General features: G+C 36.4%; 2 protein-coding genes across 2 annotated transcripts; one reads left to right on the top strand and one right to left on the bottom strand.

Moving 5' to 3' along the window:
* Positions 1-26: 26 nt before the first annotated feature.
* On the bottom strand, positions 27-8,048 carry LOC115974439 (kinesin-like protein KIN-7I). Its single transcript, XM_031094810.1, has 12 exons — positions 7,687-8,048; positions 7,115-7,204; positions 6,934-7,034; positions 6,729-6,842; positions 6,548-6,629; positions 6,373-6,440; positions 6,220-6,285; positions 5,984-6,108; positions 4,551-4,887; positions 2,390-3,580; positions 1,014-1,312; positions 27-520 (listed from the first exon to the last, which is right to left on the bottom strand). The coding sequence occupies exons 1-12, from the start codon at positions 7,904-7,906 to the stop codon at positions 190-192; spliced, it is 3,024 nt and encodes a 1,007-aa protein (XP_030950670.1). The 5' UTR covers positions 7,907-8,048; the 3' UTR covers positions 27-189.
* Positions 8,049-15,022: 6,974 nt separating this feature from the next.
* On the top strand, positions 15,023-17,966 carry LOC115974438 (uncharacterized TPR repeat-containing protein At1g05150-like). The gene has a single exon (XM_031094809.1). The coding sequence runs from the start codon at positions 15,309-15,311 to the stop codon at positions 17,703-17,705; it is 2,397 nt and encodes a 798-aa protein (XP_030950669.1). The 5' UTR covers positions 15,023-15,308; the 3' UTR covers positions 17,706-17,966.
* The last annotated feature ends 132 nt before the right edge of the window (positions 17,967-18,098 follow it).

Below are 18,098 nucleotides of genomic sequence, written 5' to 3'. Positions count from 1 at the left end.
AAACAAAGAATAACGTTTAAATGCAATCAGACTCCCTTACAAGCCTTTCAATTAGTATTCTTTCGAAATAGAAGAAACATTACTTTTAGAATTGGAGATAAAACTGAACACCCTATAAGCTCATTTGAACCAGTGAACAGCAAAGCGGGACCAAATATCAACAAATGTACCTCCCTAATTCCAAAAAACTTATGATACAGAAGACAAACTAGACAAACTGTGTTTCCACTTAAACGCTCTCTGGTTTACTGGTTGAGGTATGACACTGAGTCCAAATATCTCCTTGGGGGCTTGTCCTGGTTCCACAAACCCCATCAAATTTGCAATAAGGGAAGCACTCTCCTTTATAAGGTTCATGTCTTTTGTGTCCTTCCATAAGAGGTATGTCAATTGTAGGCACCTTTGCTTTGTGTTCAACTTAATACCCCACTTCTGGTAAAGGAGTACTCGTTCCTTTTTCGAGAACTTCTTCTGCATTTTCCTGCACAACATTACCCTCTCTTGTTTGAGAGCCTTTGCACTGTCCCCCCACCAAAAACAATGATATTAGAGATTGCTTGTTGGAACTAAAAAGGAAATCGTTTAAGGATTACTTGTGCAGGTTTATATATGCATCAGTATCTACACCTCATACTTTCTAACAAATGAGACATATCCAATACCTATGGATGAATATGCAAGTATAAGTTTCTTGCATGACTCAGTAAATGTAATGAGTTTCCTTATTAATATCATGCTAAGAATACTATAAGAGAGATTTCATACGAATATGATCAATTGCAAAACAATACAAGTTTACATTGCTTTTATACATTTTTAGAAACATTTCTTCAAAAGAATCACAAGGGTCTCTATTTTCATCACCTTTTTTTTTTTAATTTTGAGCTCGTGGTATCAAAATTTTAAATTTTATAATACTATCTTAATAATCTACATTTGGGGGTGCATATGTATGTTTGTGCTTGCGAGATTGTGTCTAATATGGATCCCCAGACAGAAGAGAAATTCTATACCTTAAAGCTGGATCACTCTCTTTAGTTCTGCTAGTTCCATGTGAAAATGTGTCCTTGAGAAAGGACAACCTTCTGTACTCTACTTCCATGTATACAGAGTCTGAAGGTTCACCTTTAAAGAGAAGGAAGAAATAGGTTCTGTGGATCAGTGGTACATTGCATGCATCCCAAAGTTCAATTATGACTCTCCGCTTCCTCTCAAACTCGATGGACCAATCAAAGCCAGGCTGCAAAGCATCCAGGCCAGCATCTTTTACATTGTCTCTGGATTCATAGGTCATGGCTCTGGCCCTTTGTACCTACCACACATAAAAATGACATAATAAAGGACACATTTTGACCCCAAAAAAAAAAAAAATAGTCTTTCTAAAAAAAAGGACAGGCGAGGGAGGGAGATTCAAACTAAATTCTCTCTCTGGGAAGAACCAAGCAGTACCACTTGGCTACAGGGCACATAATAAAGATTATGAAGGAAGTCAAACTGCCTAAAATTTCCAAAAGAAATATCCATTATCTAGTTTGTATAACTGATCTCTGAAACCAACACCATACAGTTGTTCTAGTGTTTGTATATTTTTTTTGAGAAACTTCTAGTGTTTGTATCTATAAACAAATCAAGCTGGTTTGTTCTCAATATAATTTCCTCCAACAACAAAGTCTAGGTGTAAAAACCCATAAGGCATTACTTCTAAAATCAACGCTCCAAAAAGAAATGGTGAACGGTCATATCTAAGAGTAGGAGTAATCAAGCCTATGAGAGCACTAAGAGAAATCCCCACAAGGCACTGGACAGCTTCATTTTGAGCAAAAAGAAAGGCCCCATAGAGCGGGAGCACATAATAAGAAATCGATTTACAAACTACAAACCCCCAAAGGAAGCAAAAGAAAACTAGACAGACCGCTTATTAGAGTCATTGTTATAGGGCAACATGATGACAGCACTATTGGCCTTATACAAACAAATTTTTCATAAAAACATGCGTCCATAATTGTTTTATGTATCATAGCACCAGGATATAAATGAGATTACTTGTGTTATTGCCAAAATGTAAAAATCAATCTCCCTGCAGTCTTGTAAATAACATACAGGAATTATTAAAACTTGAGCACAATAGTAAATGCTGAAATGGATATCATAACCGATAATTTCTTTATTATATGTTTACTAGTTGTTGACTAAAATGATGAGGTTCAAGTGACGTCTAAAGGATGATATGAGGTACTCCAAATAAATGATAAAAGACAAATTTTTTAGGTATAGTATTGTGTCTAAGTTTTACCCCACAATATAATAATTATTGTCTACCTACAAGAGATGACTTGCATGAGAACCAAAAGAATTGAGAGAGAGAGAGAGAGAGATTTTGCTTTCTCACCATTTCATCATATTGTTTCTTGGACTGACGTCTGGCTGCTTCACTCGTTTCTGTAGCAAAACTGAGAATGCTTCTAGTATCCTCTGAATCAGACTTGTCACTGTATTGAGATTCAGTCCAATCACTCTTAAAAGAACTTTGGGAACTTTTTCTAGACAATTTTCCAACATTGGAACTAAACTTTGATGCAGCAATCTTTTGTTGATCGTCTTCTGGTCTTTCATGGAATACCTTTGGAAGCAAAACAGGTAGTGAGTTCTCATTCCGTTCTGCCTTCTCGAAGTTATAAGATGGCATGGGTGAGAGACTTGGCTTGCAACTTCTGCTTCTAGTTAATTTCAAGCTTCCAGATTTAGTCATAAATGCTTCAGATGAACTTGGAGATAGCTCTGAAGGACAGAAACTGATAAGACAGCTGATGGCCTTTTGCATGCTCTGAATTTTTTCCTTCAGATCATCGTAAGTGCAATCTACATTGGCATTTTTACTCAACTCTTTAGCTTCCTTTTCTAAGGATGATAATGCGCGTTCATTCATAACCTTCTTATATTGCTTATATGGAGACAATATTTCATCTTCATTCATAGCCTTCTTAGGTCCCTTCTGTGGGGATGTTATAGCGTCTTCACTCATAGCCTCCTTAGTTCCCTTCTGTGGGGATGTTATAGCATCTTCACTCATAGCCTCCTTTACTCCCTTCTGTGGAGATGTTACAGCGTCTTCTTTCATTACCTCTTGCAAGGGTAATTGTCCAGCTATTTCTTTAGGACCATGTAAGGAAGGAGTGGCTTCTATTTTTTCATCCATTTGTGATTCCTCCACTTCAATGCATCTCACTTCTTTGCAGCTATCTTCAGATTCTGCGTCAGCCCTTTGAGCAATCTCCTCCCAAACCTTATATGGATTAGGGCCAACAAACTTAGGAGTACTATCCAGCAGGAAGTTGTCTTCAGGAATCTTTTGGTAATTCTGGCTAGAATTAAGCGTGTTAGGCTCGTCAAAATCTCTAGGCATATTGCTAGTTCTGGGACTTAAATTGAGATGAGGAGGATTGACTAGAATCAATGATTCTAATACAGAATAATCATGAATTCTTAGAATTCTATCTTCTCCATCTGATTGCTGTCTATTCTCGACCTGAGACTGAGCAAGATCTAGTTGCTGTTTCAATTCGTTAACCTCTTGATCCATCTGCATAAAAAGGCAATGTGAGCCACACTTGAACATGTGAGCAAAATTTGTGTAAGAGGAAAATAATATTATTTTATATAGACTATGTTCCAACTTAAACAGCTAACACAACCCTCCTTTTCAAATTCCAAGCACCAAACGCCATACTACAACAACTTTGGCAAACTCAACTAGTTTTCAGTTCTAAATCAAGTAAAATTTCAACCATGCTAAAAATATATACATTTCACTGAAGAAGTTTTTAAAATCAAGATGCATCTGAATAAAGGAGCTTCTTAATGGGTCTTTCGCCTCATCCAAGATATGGGGCAGGAAGTGAACAAATTACAAGGTGATTGATATCAATTCCTATGTTTAATCTCCTAGTGGTGAAGAATTCTTGTCCTGCATAATAACCTAGCTCTTCCAAATATTACAAACACATTTCCTTTCATGGATGTTCCATAATATCTGTTTTTTGTTAGGATAAGTTTCAAAAAGAATTTATGTGCAAATGGATGTCCAGTATTTGTCCCTTGTCATCAAATTTGATGTACCTTCTTAATTCTTTGATATAATTGTTAGGATTATATTTGGAATATTAATTTTTGATTAGTAGGTGAATAGCAATTAATCTTCCTTAAAATATATGTCTTTTCTAAGTAGACAAGTTTACTTGATCTTACAAGAATAAAGTAATTGCTCTGAACCCCCCAAAAAAAAAAAGTTAAAGCAGACTGTAACTGTTACTGATTTTTCAAACAATCTTTTTATGTTTTCTCTAAGTTGTCTCGGAAAGAGCCAAGGGGGCCCAAACTATGTATACATGACCAAAGAAATAAAAAATATTTCAAAAAAAGAAAAGAAAAAGAAATTACAGAGTGAAAAAGCTCAAGGTAACAGAAAATGTTATTGTTTAACCTTTGTTTTGTCTGCTTGCCAAATAGCAAGGTTATTTGTAGAAGGTGAGTGGTAGACATTCATCTCATACCTTTTCAATCAGAAGATCTTTCTCCTTCAGTAAGGCAGCAAAATCATATGTGATGGAACCTGATACTAAGCTCTTCAACTCATTCTCCAGCCTAGCCAATTCTCTCTGCAATTGCTTTACCATAGCCTTATCTGACATCATCACATTGACCTGTGCATTAGTAGTCACCTCCTTCGCACAACTCGCGAACAAGAGGGTGTTTCTTGATTGCTCAACGTGACTGCGTGCAGGACTCATGGTGCAAATAATGGCTGTTCTGGCATTGCCTCCCAGGGAGTTCTGCAGAATTCGTGTCAGCTTAGAGTCTCTGTAAGGAACATGCCCATTTCTTCCCTTGCTGCACCAGTCATAGCAGTAGATCAACAACGAACAAATAATTAAGCTATGTTCACAATAAAGAAGGCAACAAGTTCAAATGAACTGGGGGGAAAAATAAGAAATTTGAATCTTCCAGTCCCAAGCCCCCAAACAAGAGAGAAGATATTAAATAGGCAGCAGACATAAAATCCAGAAAAATCTAAAGGAATAAATACTGATATGGAAACATTCATAGTCCCTCCAATTAATTGAACAGAATCACATCTATCTTCAAGATCCTATATAACATGACCTGGTCTTTTGCTCAAAGTTGAAGCAGGATCAAACACAAATATTACATTAGAATTGTGAGGAAAAGAAACAAACAAAGCTACAGTCTGCACAACATAACAGGGGAATGAAAGCTAACTTGGCCAGGATAGCAATTAAGACATTACTATATGTTGCATATAAAAGACTTACATGCTCTAGCCCCAGCTCAGTGACCTCAAAAATTTTTAACAATATGTTTTCTTCAAAAAGTAACTAGTCCTGGCCAATAAGGCAAAAGGAAAAGAAAAAAACATTGATCTGTATACAGAATTTCAGGAATACTGCTTGATAGACTCAATCACAAACATAAGGTGCGAGTCAAAATCTTAGAGCAGTGACTAGAGTCTGCAAACATGATTTCCATAAGGGTGTCCTGTAAAGAAAGCTCAGTTTGGCAAGCTGGTAATAAACATGGATCAACCATGAACACAGGGGAGGTAAGACTAATTGACTTCTAGCTTCCTTCAGGACTTTACCCCTTCCCTAGGTTGCTTGTATTACATGATGCAAAATGATACACCTTCCCTCCATGTACACTCGGTAGCGTTCATCAAGGATGGAATTCACTAGCAAAAGTTATGTACTGTACTGGCTTGAAAGCATCATATCAATCTCTTTCATTCTTTTCAAGGCAAGCAGACAATCAAGTTGGACTTAAATCTGAAGGTCATCTAAGAATACCCAATTACCAAAGCAATACAGTCATATTCAATGTCATGCAATTATCCTCACTTTGCATATTCTAGCTACCATTTGACAGACAAATTGAAAATTTAACTGCTGAATAAGAAAGATAAGCAGACCTTAATTTGCGGATTACAGTTCCAAGGGTTAGTAAACTGCGATTTATGTGGGAACCTTCTTTCAATCTTGTACCAACTGATAATGTCTGAGAAGCGCGCTCACTACCAGCAAGATCAACAAAATTCTGTACAAGGAAGCCAACTTAAGTAATTTATCATTTGAAGCACAACCATTCCAACTGAACCTTGGGAATAAACCTATTATTTGTCACTCATGGATAATAACTATTTCATACCACTTGAGCTGCAAGAGTGCTTGAATTTTCCATTCCTCTATATTCACGAGCAGTACTTTCAATTGTCTGTGGAATAGATATAGAATCCAGAAATTTATAATAAAAGTAAAACGTGTCTTATATAATAAATCATTTGTAATTTAATGTGCATACCAGTCGCATAATTTGATGAGATCTGGAGCTAGTCTCATTTAGAGAAGTCTCTCCTATCTTCCTTTCAGCTGCAAGCATGCATTGCACAGATACCAATATAATATCCATATAGTGAAACAACCGTAACATGAATATGAAATCATTTTGTGCAATAATCTAATACAAGTTCCCTTACCTTCGCAGATGGAAAGGAGCTCCTTCAGATGGCTCCAATCCTTCAAAGTGACCTCTGTAAGTCTCTCAACAACAGTTCCTTTCTGTTAAAAGTGACATAGAATTATGAAAGATGATTCACGTAAAACTACCTTTAAAGAACAATGGTACAAAAAGAGGGGGTAAAAAAAAACACTATTTACCTCTGGATCATCTAGAAGTCTAAGTGGACCACTGTCTGAGCTGAGGAGGTCTCTAACGGCTTCATTATAGATCTCCATAGCAGAGAACTTTAACAAATATTGTCTTTCTTTATGCTAAAAGACGATAAAACAAGTCAAACTTATGCTAATTTGTCAAGGAATATGGATAAGTTGTATGCATGTGATGCTAAAATTTTATACATACCATATCAATGTAGTTGTACATATCTGCTACTGCACATTCTGTAATTCCGGTCATGGTGTACGTCTTTCCACTGCTGGTTTGCCCATATGCGAAAATGCTTGCTGTACATATACATCATCATCAATAGTCCGCAAATGTATTAGAATATCAGGAAGAAGATGAGGTCAAGAAAAATACTCACAGTTAATACCACCGACTGCTGAAAGAGCAACAGCTCTGGCTCCTTCTTCATACACCTGCTTTGTAGGGGTGTCAGCCCCAAATACTCTATCTGTTTCCAATGCATTGGTTGCCAAAGGTAAAATAAAAATGAAAAATAAAGTAAGTTCTTGCAAGAAATTCTATCTGAAATAAAAACTAAATGTTCCTAGAAAAGCCTAAATTTTCTTGGGGTTCATATCATACCACTACCATATACATGGTTTCAATTTCAGTATTTCACGATTGAGCTCAAACACCTCTAAGCTATTGAATTGGCTGGCATTTAAAAAACACAGGAGATGGTAGAAAAATTTTGACATACATTACACATACCATTTCATTGAGGCACCTTCAATATGACATTTACAAACACAAGAGATGATTGACTTCAACAAACTATAACCAAGACAACAGATTTTCCTACATAAGCCTAACAACCTTATACGTGTTAGTTTTTAAAAACAAAACATCATTGATGTAACATTTATCATATTCATTGTCATGTCAGTTTATAAGTCATCTTTTATTATGATCAAAGAAACATATGCATACCAAATGTATAGGCCGTAGGAAACATGGCGCGGTCGGGCAGGGTATGCTTGAATATGATGCTGGTATTATTGATGCATTCCCAATCAGAAACATCGTTCCTCGATATCTCCTTTTCATTCAAAGGTCTCACTCTAATCGAAACAAATATTTTCTCCTCTTGTGGGCTTGAGCCAATCCCACCCTCCATGTCCCCTTGCATTGTTAGCTCCTCACTACTCATTCTCTCTCAATTTATTCAAAACTCTTAACTCCCAAAGTTGATATCTCCAAACATCAGAAAAAAGAAGGCACTGTAGATAGAAACAGAGAGAGATGAGAGACAGAGAGAGAGAGAGAGATGAGCCAAAAATGTTGGGACAAAAAAAAAAAAAAAAATACCGAGGAAAATGAAAAGCTGTAAAATGAGTCACGTTGTGTGTGTAGCGGAATTTGGCTTTAAGAAGACACAGATGGAAATTAGAAAGGGTTGGTTCTTACGTTCCTTAGTCTTTGACACAAGGATCAGTGCTGACCTTTGAAATATAACTGCCACCACTTTTAATTAACGGAAATTAATGATTTATAATCACCATCCATCCATTTTTTTGTGTGAATATATATATATATTTTTTCTAGTAAATATGGTTCACTTATTTTTCTTTTTTTAGTAAATTGTAGTTCATATGTTGGTAATTTCGAAACAAATTGTGAATGATGTTATTGACGTTTTAAACAATGCAACATTCTTTTTAACTTTTACTCAAAAAAATATAAATAATTCCCATGATATATATATATATATATATATATATAACTTTCCTCCCAAAAAAAAGTAATATTATATATATGAATTTTCAAAAAATTAAATTTTTACCATAAAATATTCTTTTCTTCTTAAGATAATGAGAAAATGAAAAAAATTCAACACAGAGTTATATAATTTAGTAACATTGTGTATCATTTCTCTCATTTTTCTAACTATCAATTTAAGATAAAATCAAATCAAAACTCCGGTATGTAAGTTATCAACGTTTTTGCACTAAAAAAAAAAAAGAACGTTTAGCACATTTTTTCCATACCATTTTACTTTTTTTTTTTTTTTTTTCCCCTATAACCCCCTAACTCCAATATTATTCTAGAACTAGAACTACCTAACTTAAACTCTCTTCTGACGAACAAAAACGGTTTTTAATTTATGACTAGTAGTAGTTGGGTACCATTATCGTTTGACTTCCCTAGTTTAAACAATAAGTTTCTCAAAAAAAAAAAAAAAAAATTTCAACAATAATATTTGAATTCAAATCAACTATTTTCTGCCCCCTTCATTCCCAACCAAAACTATCTTCCCCATTTTCTCTCCCATTTTTTCTATCCTTTCTATTTTCACTCTAAAAAATCAGACCCTTCTCCTCCATTTCTCTCCTATTTTCTCTCTCCTTTTTATATCCTTCCTATTTTCACTCTAACCAATCAGACTCTTAAAGGTTTTTTTTTTTTTTAAACCAGAGGTGACAGCTTATAACAAAACAAGACTCAAAATCAATGTGTATGGTGGGAGCAGTATATAAAAGGAGAACGTTCCTCCATCCAATCAGTAAAACTATTTAGTTTATGGTAATTCTTTTTTCAAGTCTTGATTTCAGTTGTTTGTATGCTATGTGTGTATATATGCATTGTGTGCAACAATCATTACCCTTTAATTTAGAGCCTCAACAGGTAGTGCAAAGCTAGCTTTGTTGTTGTTTTTGTGAATACATTGGAAGACCTCCTTATGCAAGGAAAAAAACAAGAGTTCTAATAGCATCTAAACTCTAGAAGCAAGCCTATGTAGACAAAGGCTTGATATCCAGCCATTACCAAGGGTAGTGGTGGCTCTACATAGAGCTAAGGTGTTCATAATAATACCCTGACTTGTCAACAAAAGAAATTATACCTACAAAAAAAAAAAAAAAAAAAAAAAACATAATTACACTTATTTTGTCAACTTTAAAAAAAATATTGAGCACCTTGACTTAAAAATTCAAGAACTTGGGTTCAACAAAAGTAAAAATAATACTAGGGACACAATAAAATGTCACAATAATTTCACAATATTCTTAGATTAGTATGCTAACTCACACATGGTTCCATCACAATCTTTAATTTAAATTAAATATTTTGGTATGCTAATTTAGGAATATTGTAAAATTGTTGTGTCCCTAGCATAATCACAATAATAATCTTGGCTCACCAAACATAAGTTTAACCCCTTAAACAAAAAATTAAAAACCCATATAACAAAAAGAAAAAGAAAAAGACTCAAATAACAGCAAACATAGCCCAAACAACAACAAAATTAGGTCAAACAACAATAAATGAACAAAATATTTAACAAAAAGTTCATTCAAAAACAAAAAACAAAAACTCCTAATTATTCGAATTCATAACTTGTTCAACCCATTACATAAAAATTATTTTTTTAATTTCATTTTTCCTAATAAATTGTTCCAAGAGAGATAATATGGGTGAGTTATCCTTGGTGGTGTGGTGTTAGTAGCTCTTCTCTCATTGGCTTTGCAGTCACAACAACTTTACTCTCCTCGACAACTCAATTCGCAATCACAATATGTATTCTCTATCTGCGCAAAACTGAGCTCGACCAAAGTCTCATCCCATCTTCATGCAAAGCCACCCTGTGACCTTGTCACAGACTCACAGCACACAGAAAGCACCTGGCTATCCAATCGAATTAAAGCCCCATATAATTATCCTCCCACGTTATTCCCTTTTATTGCTCTAGAGGCATAAATGTTTAGCTTTACATCGCCCTAACTTAACCACAAAGGTCGCCAAATTCTGCTTGCCTTAAGTTGGGAGTGAGGTTTTTATATCAATAAGTCTAAAGAGGAAATAAATTTCACAATTTTTGTAATAATTGTTTTTTTAATACAAAATAAAAATTCTACTATATTCTAATTTAAGTATATATAAAAATGACGTTACATTAATTACAATCGTGAATGTCAAATGTTATGAAAAAAGTGGTAAAATTTGTTATATTTATAACATTTTTGTTTGGATCCCTTTCAAGTAAGTTTTTGACTTTTACCCTTCCTGCAAAAATATATGAAAAAATAAAAGATATTGCAAAGTGAGCTTTTCAATTTTATGCATTTATTAAAAGACAAATTGCATTGAAATCGACAATAGCATTGCCAATTTCAAATAGGTATTTTATATATATATATATATATATACACACACACCTGATTGTTAGATAATAGATTGTACACATGAATTAGCATGTAAACATAATTTAAGTGCAATTAGAATATGAGTAGTGTTATGTCTACAATATTTTCACAACAAATCATATGTGGTAAGTTGTTATTGGTTCTAATTTAAAATTCACAACTTAAATTACTTTTTTACCTACCCATAACAACATACCACTTATGATTTGTTAAGAAAGTGTTGTGAAAATATTGTAGACATAGCATTTTGTAATAATTATTCATTTATTGACTTATTGTTTCAGATTAAAATTATGGAATAAGTTCAAAAACAAAATTGTGTAAGGCAACAACCTTCCATTAGTTCTATTTAATTTTTCATTCACCAAACATTGTAGCTACGAAATTCTCTTAAAAAAAAAAAAAAACCTATTCTCTCCATTAATTAAACCTATGTTGATTACTTTAATACATCAAAATCAACCATTCACACACAATATTATCTTGCATGATAGTTCAATAATCCTATAGTTTTTTTTTTTTTTTTTTGAGAGTGAATAATCATATAGTTCAGAAAGAAAAATAGCATGGAATTTGTATTTTGTATTTAAATTGTGAGTTTTATTCAGACGTGATAATAAAGGTGGAAACAAAAAAAAAAAAAAGTGTATTCATGATATTAGAAATCGACTTGGAGAAGGCGTATGATTGACTGGAATGGAGCTTTGTGAGAAGTATGTTATTGAGATTGGGGTTTCATTCTGATATTGTGGATTTAATCCTTAGCTGCATTTCCTCTACTTCGGCATCCTTACTCTTCAATGGGAGTCAGATTGGGGAGATTTTTCCTTCACACGGCTTGAGGCAAGGAGACCCGATCTCCCCATACATATTTATTCTATGTATGGAATTCTTGAACACCCTTATCAACCTGAAGTGTAAGGAGGGAAGTCGGAAAAAGATTAAAGCTTCTCGTAGTGGACTTGGCTTCTCACATATTTTCTTTGCTAATGACCTCTAAATCTTTGCCAAAACTGATGAGAGCAATATTAAGGCTATAGTTGAAGTGCTAGACGAATTCTGCCAACTCGTAGGTCTAAAAATTAGCAAAGCAAAATAAAAAATTATTTTCTTGCCTAATGTTGCAATGGAGAAAATGAGGGAGATAGTGAATCAGACAGGCATTGGTGAAACTCACAACCTTGAGAAATACCTTAGGTTCCCTATCATTCATAAAGGTAGGAGACGAAATGAATTCCAATTTGTTGTGGAGAGAATTCAAGCCAAATTGGTTGGTTGGAAATCGAAGTGCCTTTCACTGGCGGGAAGGTTGGTACTCATAAAGGCAGCAGTATCCTCAATACTTGGGAGGAAAAAAAGAAGCTCCACCTGGTTGGATGGAACAAGGTTAGCACTCCGATTGACATGGGGGGTCTTGGAATTTTTGAAATGAAAACCAGAAACTTTGCCATCTTGGCTAAGCTCTGTTGGAGAATTGCCTCTAGCCTGGATATGCCTTGGGCTCAAATGCTTACAAACAAGTATCTTACTCCGGCACGCCTAAGGGGTGAAACAAGAAATTAGACCGCCTCTTGCATTTGGAAAGCTTGTAAGGATGGAGGTATTGTTTTTAATAAGGGTCTGAAATGTTCCATTGCTAATGGGGATAAGGTATGTGCATGGGATGACTTTTGGCTCCCATCTGGACCTCTTAGAAATCAAATTGAAAGGCCTTTAGCTAATGGGGAGAATAGGCTATCGGTCAAGAGCTTTTTAGCTAATATGGATAGCATCTCTTTTAATCTTCCTCACAGGATTGTGCAAGAAATCAAAGGCATATCTGTTGCGGCAAACCCGAACCAAGAGGACATCTTAGTTTGGGCTTTCTCTAAGGATGGTTCCTTTTCCCTTAAATCTGCCTACCTCATTGCTAAAGGGTTTAACATCTTGAACCTTGAAACTAGTCATCATCAATGGGTGTGGAAAGCAAGCACTTCACCCAGAATAAAGTTTTTCTTTGGTTGTGTGCTCATCGCAGGGTTCCTATGAAGGAAGTTCTTGGTTCAAGAGGGTTAAATCTTGACCTAACTTTTGAGTTGTGTGGAGGAAGTCCCGAATCCATCCTTCACACTCTCAGAGATTGTAAGGTGGCAAAATCTGTGTGGAAAGACTTGGGAATTGAGGAAGGTAACTTGGAGTTCTTTGGGTCGAATCTGGAAGTTTGGTTGAAAAATAATTGTGGGAAGACTAGCATGTATCCAAGACCCTGTGTGCCTTGGAAAATCCTATTCCCGCAAGCGATGTGAACTTTATGGTTGCATAGGAACAAGGCTATTTTTCAAACTAGGAAAACTGAAGAGGGCACAAGTGCTTGCTGTGTTAAAAAAGGAGTGGAGTTCTATGTCATAGTCCCTAATGGCCCGAACAAACCAAGGAGAATGCAAGTCCAAGTGAGATGGCTTAAACCCCCTAGGGGATGAACAAAGCTTAACACAGATGGGTCAGTGTTTGGGAGCCCGATGAAGGCAAGTGGGGGTGGCATCCTGAGGTGCAACAATGGTGACTAGGTAGCTGGATTCACTCGCAAACTCAGAAACATGCCAAGCACTGTTGCTGAATTGTGGGCATTGAAGGATGGACTTACTGTGGCCAAGCAGCTGGGGATTGAAAATATTTGTATTGAAATGGACATTGAATTTATTGTACACCTTGTTTCAAGTCCCTCAGTAGTCAATCTAATGCTTGAACCTCTTTTAACTGATTGCAGGAACCTGATAAAGACCTTCCCTAATCACACGGTGGCACATGCGTTCAAAGAAGCTAGTGGTTGTGTTGACTGCCTTGCTCGTATGGGAGTAGATCTCAACTATGATTTTGATGTTCATCTTTTGTATAACTCATCGGATGTGGTGGTTGATTTACTGGCCAGAGAGAAAACTAGAATTGCTTATTGTAATAGACTTATTGTTCCTTAATTTTAATCCAAGCGTCGTTTACCAAAAAACAAAGATAATAAAGGTGGAAAGAAATTTGGATTTTTTTTAACGTGTGCTAGATTTGGATTTTGTGTGATTTGTCATTTTATTCATCTCCACGGGTTGGTATTGGATCACATTTGCCATCCTCATCCACCAACGCCAACACCAACACATATACAGGGAATGTGGGCTCCAGCCTCCAGCCTCCCACTATGATTATGTTTGTAAAATTACCCACGATGATGCATGGTACTATTGCATTGAAATAGACTAAATATTTTTTTTTGGATAACTTTGATCTCTAAAGTTTACTAAAAATTTATGTTATGTTCTTAAAATTTGAAAAATATTTTTTTTCCTCTAAATTATTGAAAAGTTTGTATTTTGTCCCTACACTACAAAATATTTGACTTTCTATCCATAAACTCTAATAAAGATCATTTCTCACTATCCTTAAACTATAATAAAGATCATTTTTTATCCCTGAACTATTTATAAACTAAAATAATAAGTTATTCATTTTTTTAAAAAAAAGATTAGATATCAAATGATACCATATCATTTATATCAAAATTCAATAACCAAAAATATTTTAGCAAAATCCTTGAGAATGATAGTGAAATGTTGATGTGCTTATTTTCCATACATATAAATTTTTTTCCTTATGGAGAAAAAAGAAGAAGAAAGACTTTTATTTCTAAAAAGAAAGACTATTTCTTTTGAAAGACTTAAAATTCAAGGAAACTAAACGGTCCAGCTATTATAAGTGACGGTTGAATGATATAAATTTTCATTGTCAAGTCCACAACACGATTCCCATCCAAAAAAACAAAGGGTCCACAACACGACATCCTGTTAAGTGAATTACGACACAAACTGGAAAACAATGGCCCCACCATCCAGCTGGCTAACCAAACATCTCTCTCTTTTTATCTTTTTTCCTAAACCAGCCATTATATATATACATGCCGTACCCGACTCTCCTCACTCCTCACCAATAACCAAACTAAAATTTTAAATTTAAAACCAATCATAATTTAACTAATTCTTGTTTTTGAATGAAAGTGCAGTTTTGGTTGCAAAAACAAAAAACTAAAATTAAAAAAAAAAAACTCATATCATCATCACAGCCATTGAGAAATATAGAGAGAGAAAGAAAGATAACAGAGAGAGAGAGAGACTCACTCTTTTTTGGTTTTTCTGTATCTCTCTCTCTGTCTTTCTTTCCTTTTCTCCTTCGCTTTTGGTCAGCTTTACAGATCCAATGACAGAGAACAAAAAACAAAAACAAATCACTCTCTCTCTCTCTCTCCACTACTAACCCAAAATCATGCTCTCAATCACACATCTAACTAACCCCACCTCATGAATTAGCCTCTAATATATATACTCAAAAATATATATATATTTTTTGAACTCAGATTTTGTGTCTGAAACTGTTGAAAACCTAAAAATGGCGACAAGAGGGAGCAGATCAGAGAAGGTGAAGAGAATTTTCCAACAATTCGATGTGAACCGCGACGGAGGTCTCAACCGAGAGGAAATGGCGGCGCTAGTGGTGGCGGTGAACCCTAGAGTCAAGTTCAGCGACGAGCAAATCAACGCGATTCTCGACGAGGTTTTCCGGACCTACGGCGAGTTCATCGACGGCGAGAACGGTTTAACCTACGAAGGGCTTTTGCGGACCTACGACGACGGTGCCGGTGACGTGGACCGTGACTTCGACGCGCTGGGGTTGGAGCTCAATTTGGATGAAGCCAAAGGCATTTCGGAAGCTTCGTCGTCTTCGATAGCCGATGAGAGAGCACTCGGCCTCGAGAGTCAGAAGAAGCAGAGAATCGCAGCCTGGGCGATCTCGCCGAACCACGGGATCGTATTCGACGACACGTGGAAGATAGTCGAGGACATGGAGATTTTGATAAAGAGGTTGAAATCGAAGCAAGCGAAAGATGGGAAATTGAGAGGTGAGAATTTCGATGCGTATTCAGATGCTGGTTGGTCAAGGGAGCTAGGACCTTCGACTGAGATTTCAGACAAAAGGGTGTTTTGGGAAGAGTCTGGAGCTGACTATGCACTGTTTGTGAAGGAGTTAGGGGTTTTGAGAAGCCGAGCCGATGGGGCGAGGTCTAGAGAGGAAGCTTTTGATGGGCACATGGCAATTGGTAGAGTTTTGTATGAACACCAATTGTTTAAAGAAGCATTGGTGAGTTTCAAAAGGGCTTGTGAATTGCAACCTGTGGATGTGAGGCCACATTTCAGAGCTGGGAATTGTCATTATGTGCTTGGGAATCACAAGGAGGCGAAAGAGGAGTTTTTGTTGGCGTTAGAGGCCGCGGAAAACGGTGGGAATCAATGGGGTTATTTGCTTCCACAGATTTATGTCAATCTCGGCATTGCGCTGGAAGGTGAAGGTATGGTTTTAAGTGCTTGTGAGTACTATAGAGAAGCTGCTATACTTTGTCCTACACATTTTAGAGCTTTGAAATTGTTGGGTAGTGCTTTGTTTGGGGTAGGGGAGTATAGGGCAGCTGTTAAGGCTTTAGAAGAGGCTATATTTATGAAACCGGATTATGCTGATGCACATTGTGATTTGGCATCGGCTTTACATGGTATGGGTGAGGATGAGAGGGCAATTGAGGTTTTTCAGAAGGCTATTGATTTGAAACCCGGTCATGTGGATGCTTTGTACAATTTGGGTGGGCTTTATATGGACTTGGGTAGGTTTCAGAGAGCTTCGGAGATGTATACTAGGGTTTTGGCTGTGTGGCCGAATCATTGGCGGGCACAGCTTAATAAGGCTGTGTCTTTGTTGGGAGCTGGGGAAACTGAGGATGCTAAGAAAGCTTTGAAGGAAGCATTGAAAATGACGAACAGGGTTGAGTTGCATGATGCAATATCACATTTGAAACAGCTGCAGAAAAAGAAGGTGAAGTCAAATAATGGGGGTGCCAATGGGGAAGGATCATTTATCATTGTGGAACCCTTAAAATTTAAGACTGTGGGGGAGAAAACCATGTTGAGACAGGACTTGGCATGTGCTCTTCAAATTAGGGCCTTTCAGAGGATCACTAGGTTGGGTCGTTGTGATTTGGAGGTTCTGAAGAAGGAAATGATTGAAGGTGATGTGCCGGTGTCTTATTCTGGTAGTGGCATTCCGGAGAAATCCATACGTAAACCTATCTTGGAAGAAATTCTCCGCCGTTTACTTAATTTCCTGAAGCCTGAGACTTTCCAAGGAGCTGTCAAAGCCATAAACGAGAGGATACTGTCTGTCTTGGATGAAGCGGGTTCAGGCAGGGTGGATTTGGGCATGTTTTTTGCTGTCCTTGCACCCATTTGTAGTGGCCCTCCTGAGAAACGCAAGCGTGTGGCTTTTGATGCTCTTTTGTGGCGTCCTGTGAATGAAGGCATCTCGCAGATTAAAAGGGTTGATGCTGTCAGATATGTCAAATTATTGAGAGCTATCTTTGTCCCTTCTCAAGGGGTTAGTGAGATGCTGGAAATCCATGGAGAAACAGATGCTTCACTGATGTCTTACACTGAATTTCTTGTCATGTTTGATGATCCTGATTGGGGTTTCGGTATCATGCCCACTCTGTTGAAGCTTGAAACCGGAGATAGGAACCGACATGGCCAACATGTTTGCTCTGTTTGCCGCTACCCAATTATCGGGTCCCGCTTCAAGGAGATGAAATCTCATTTTAGTCTCTGCAATCAATGTTACAGTGAGGGAAAGGTGCCTTCTACGTACAAGCTGGAGGAGTACAGATTCAAAGAGTATGGAAGTGAGGCTGAAGCGATGAAAGATAAGTGCATGTGCTTTAATGTGCAATCGCATAATGGTCCATAGCTAGAAGAATTTAAAAGTTTTTCTGTATTATCTCATCATGTTATTCTAGTTGTTAAGTGTGAGATATATAGTTCATCAATGTGTTCAGCAAGCATCATGCCCTTGTATAATAAAATGTTTCACGTGGTTGCTCTCAATTGTTGTTATCTAATAGCAACTGTAGGATCCCTCTCCCTTCCCCTTTTTTTCTTCTCCCAACATTCGTGGTGTATATTACCTTAATGATTTTTGATTCTTTGTGTAGAATTTATTTTAACTGATGAGTCCATATTTGCATTAGGGGTCAGTGGCATTCTATTTAGAATATTATAAATGAGTTTATATTTTAATTGAGGCATCAAATGGAGACAATTTTCTGTTTTTGGCCTTTAGAGTCCTAAGAATATAATTTTC

The sequence above is a fragment of the Quercus lobata genome, chromosome 2, assembly GCF_001633185.2.
Source record: "Quercus lobata isolate SW786 chromosome 2, ValleyOak3.0 Primary Assembly, whole genome shotgun sequence".
Classification (NCBI taxonomy): Eukaryota; Viridiplantae; Streptophyta; class Magnoliopsida; order Fagales; family Fagaceae; genus Quercus; species Quercus lobata.
The sequence above is the reverse complement of the archived record's forward strand: the minus strand, read 5'-3'. Positions and strand labels throughout refer to the sequence as shown.

Coding starts and splice junctions, on each gene's coding strand:
- LOC115974439 (XM_031094810.1), bottom strand. CDS start 7,906: ATGAGTAGTGAGGAGCTAACAATGCAAGGGGACATGGAGGGTGGGATT. Junction 6,286..6,372: donor CTCATCAAATTATGCGACTG/GTATGCACATTA, acceptor TCTATTCCACAG/ACAATTGAAAGTACTGCTCG. Junction 6,109..6,219: donor GCACTCTTGCAGCTCAAGTG/GTATGAAATAGT, acceptor TTCCTTGTACAG/AATTTTGTTGATCTTGCTGG.
- LOC115974438 (XM_031094809.1), top strand. CDS start 15,309: ATGGCGACAAGAGGGAGCAGATCAGAGAAGGTGAAGAGAATTTTCCAA.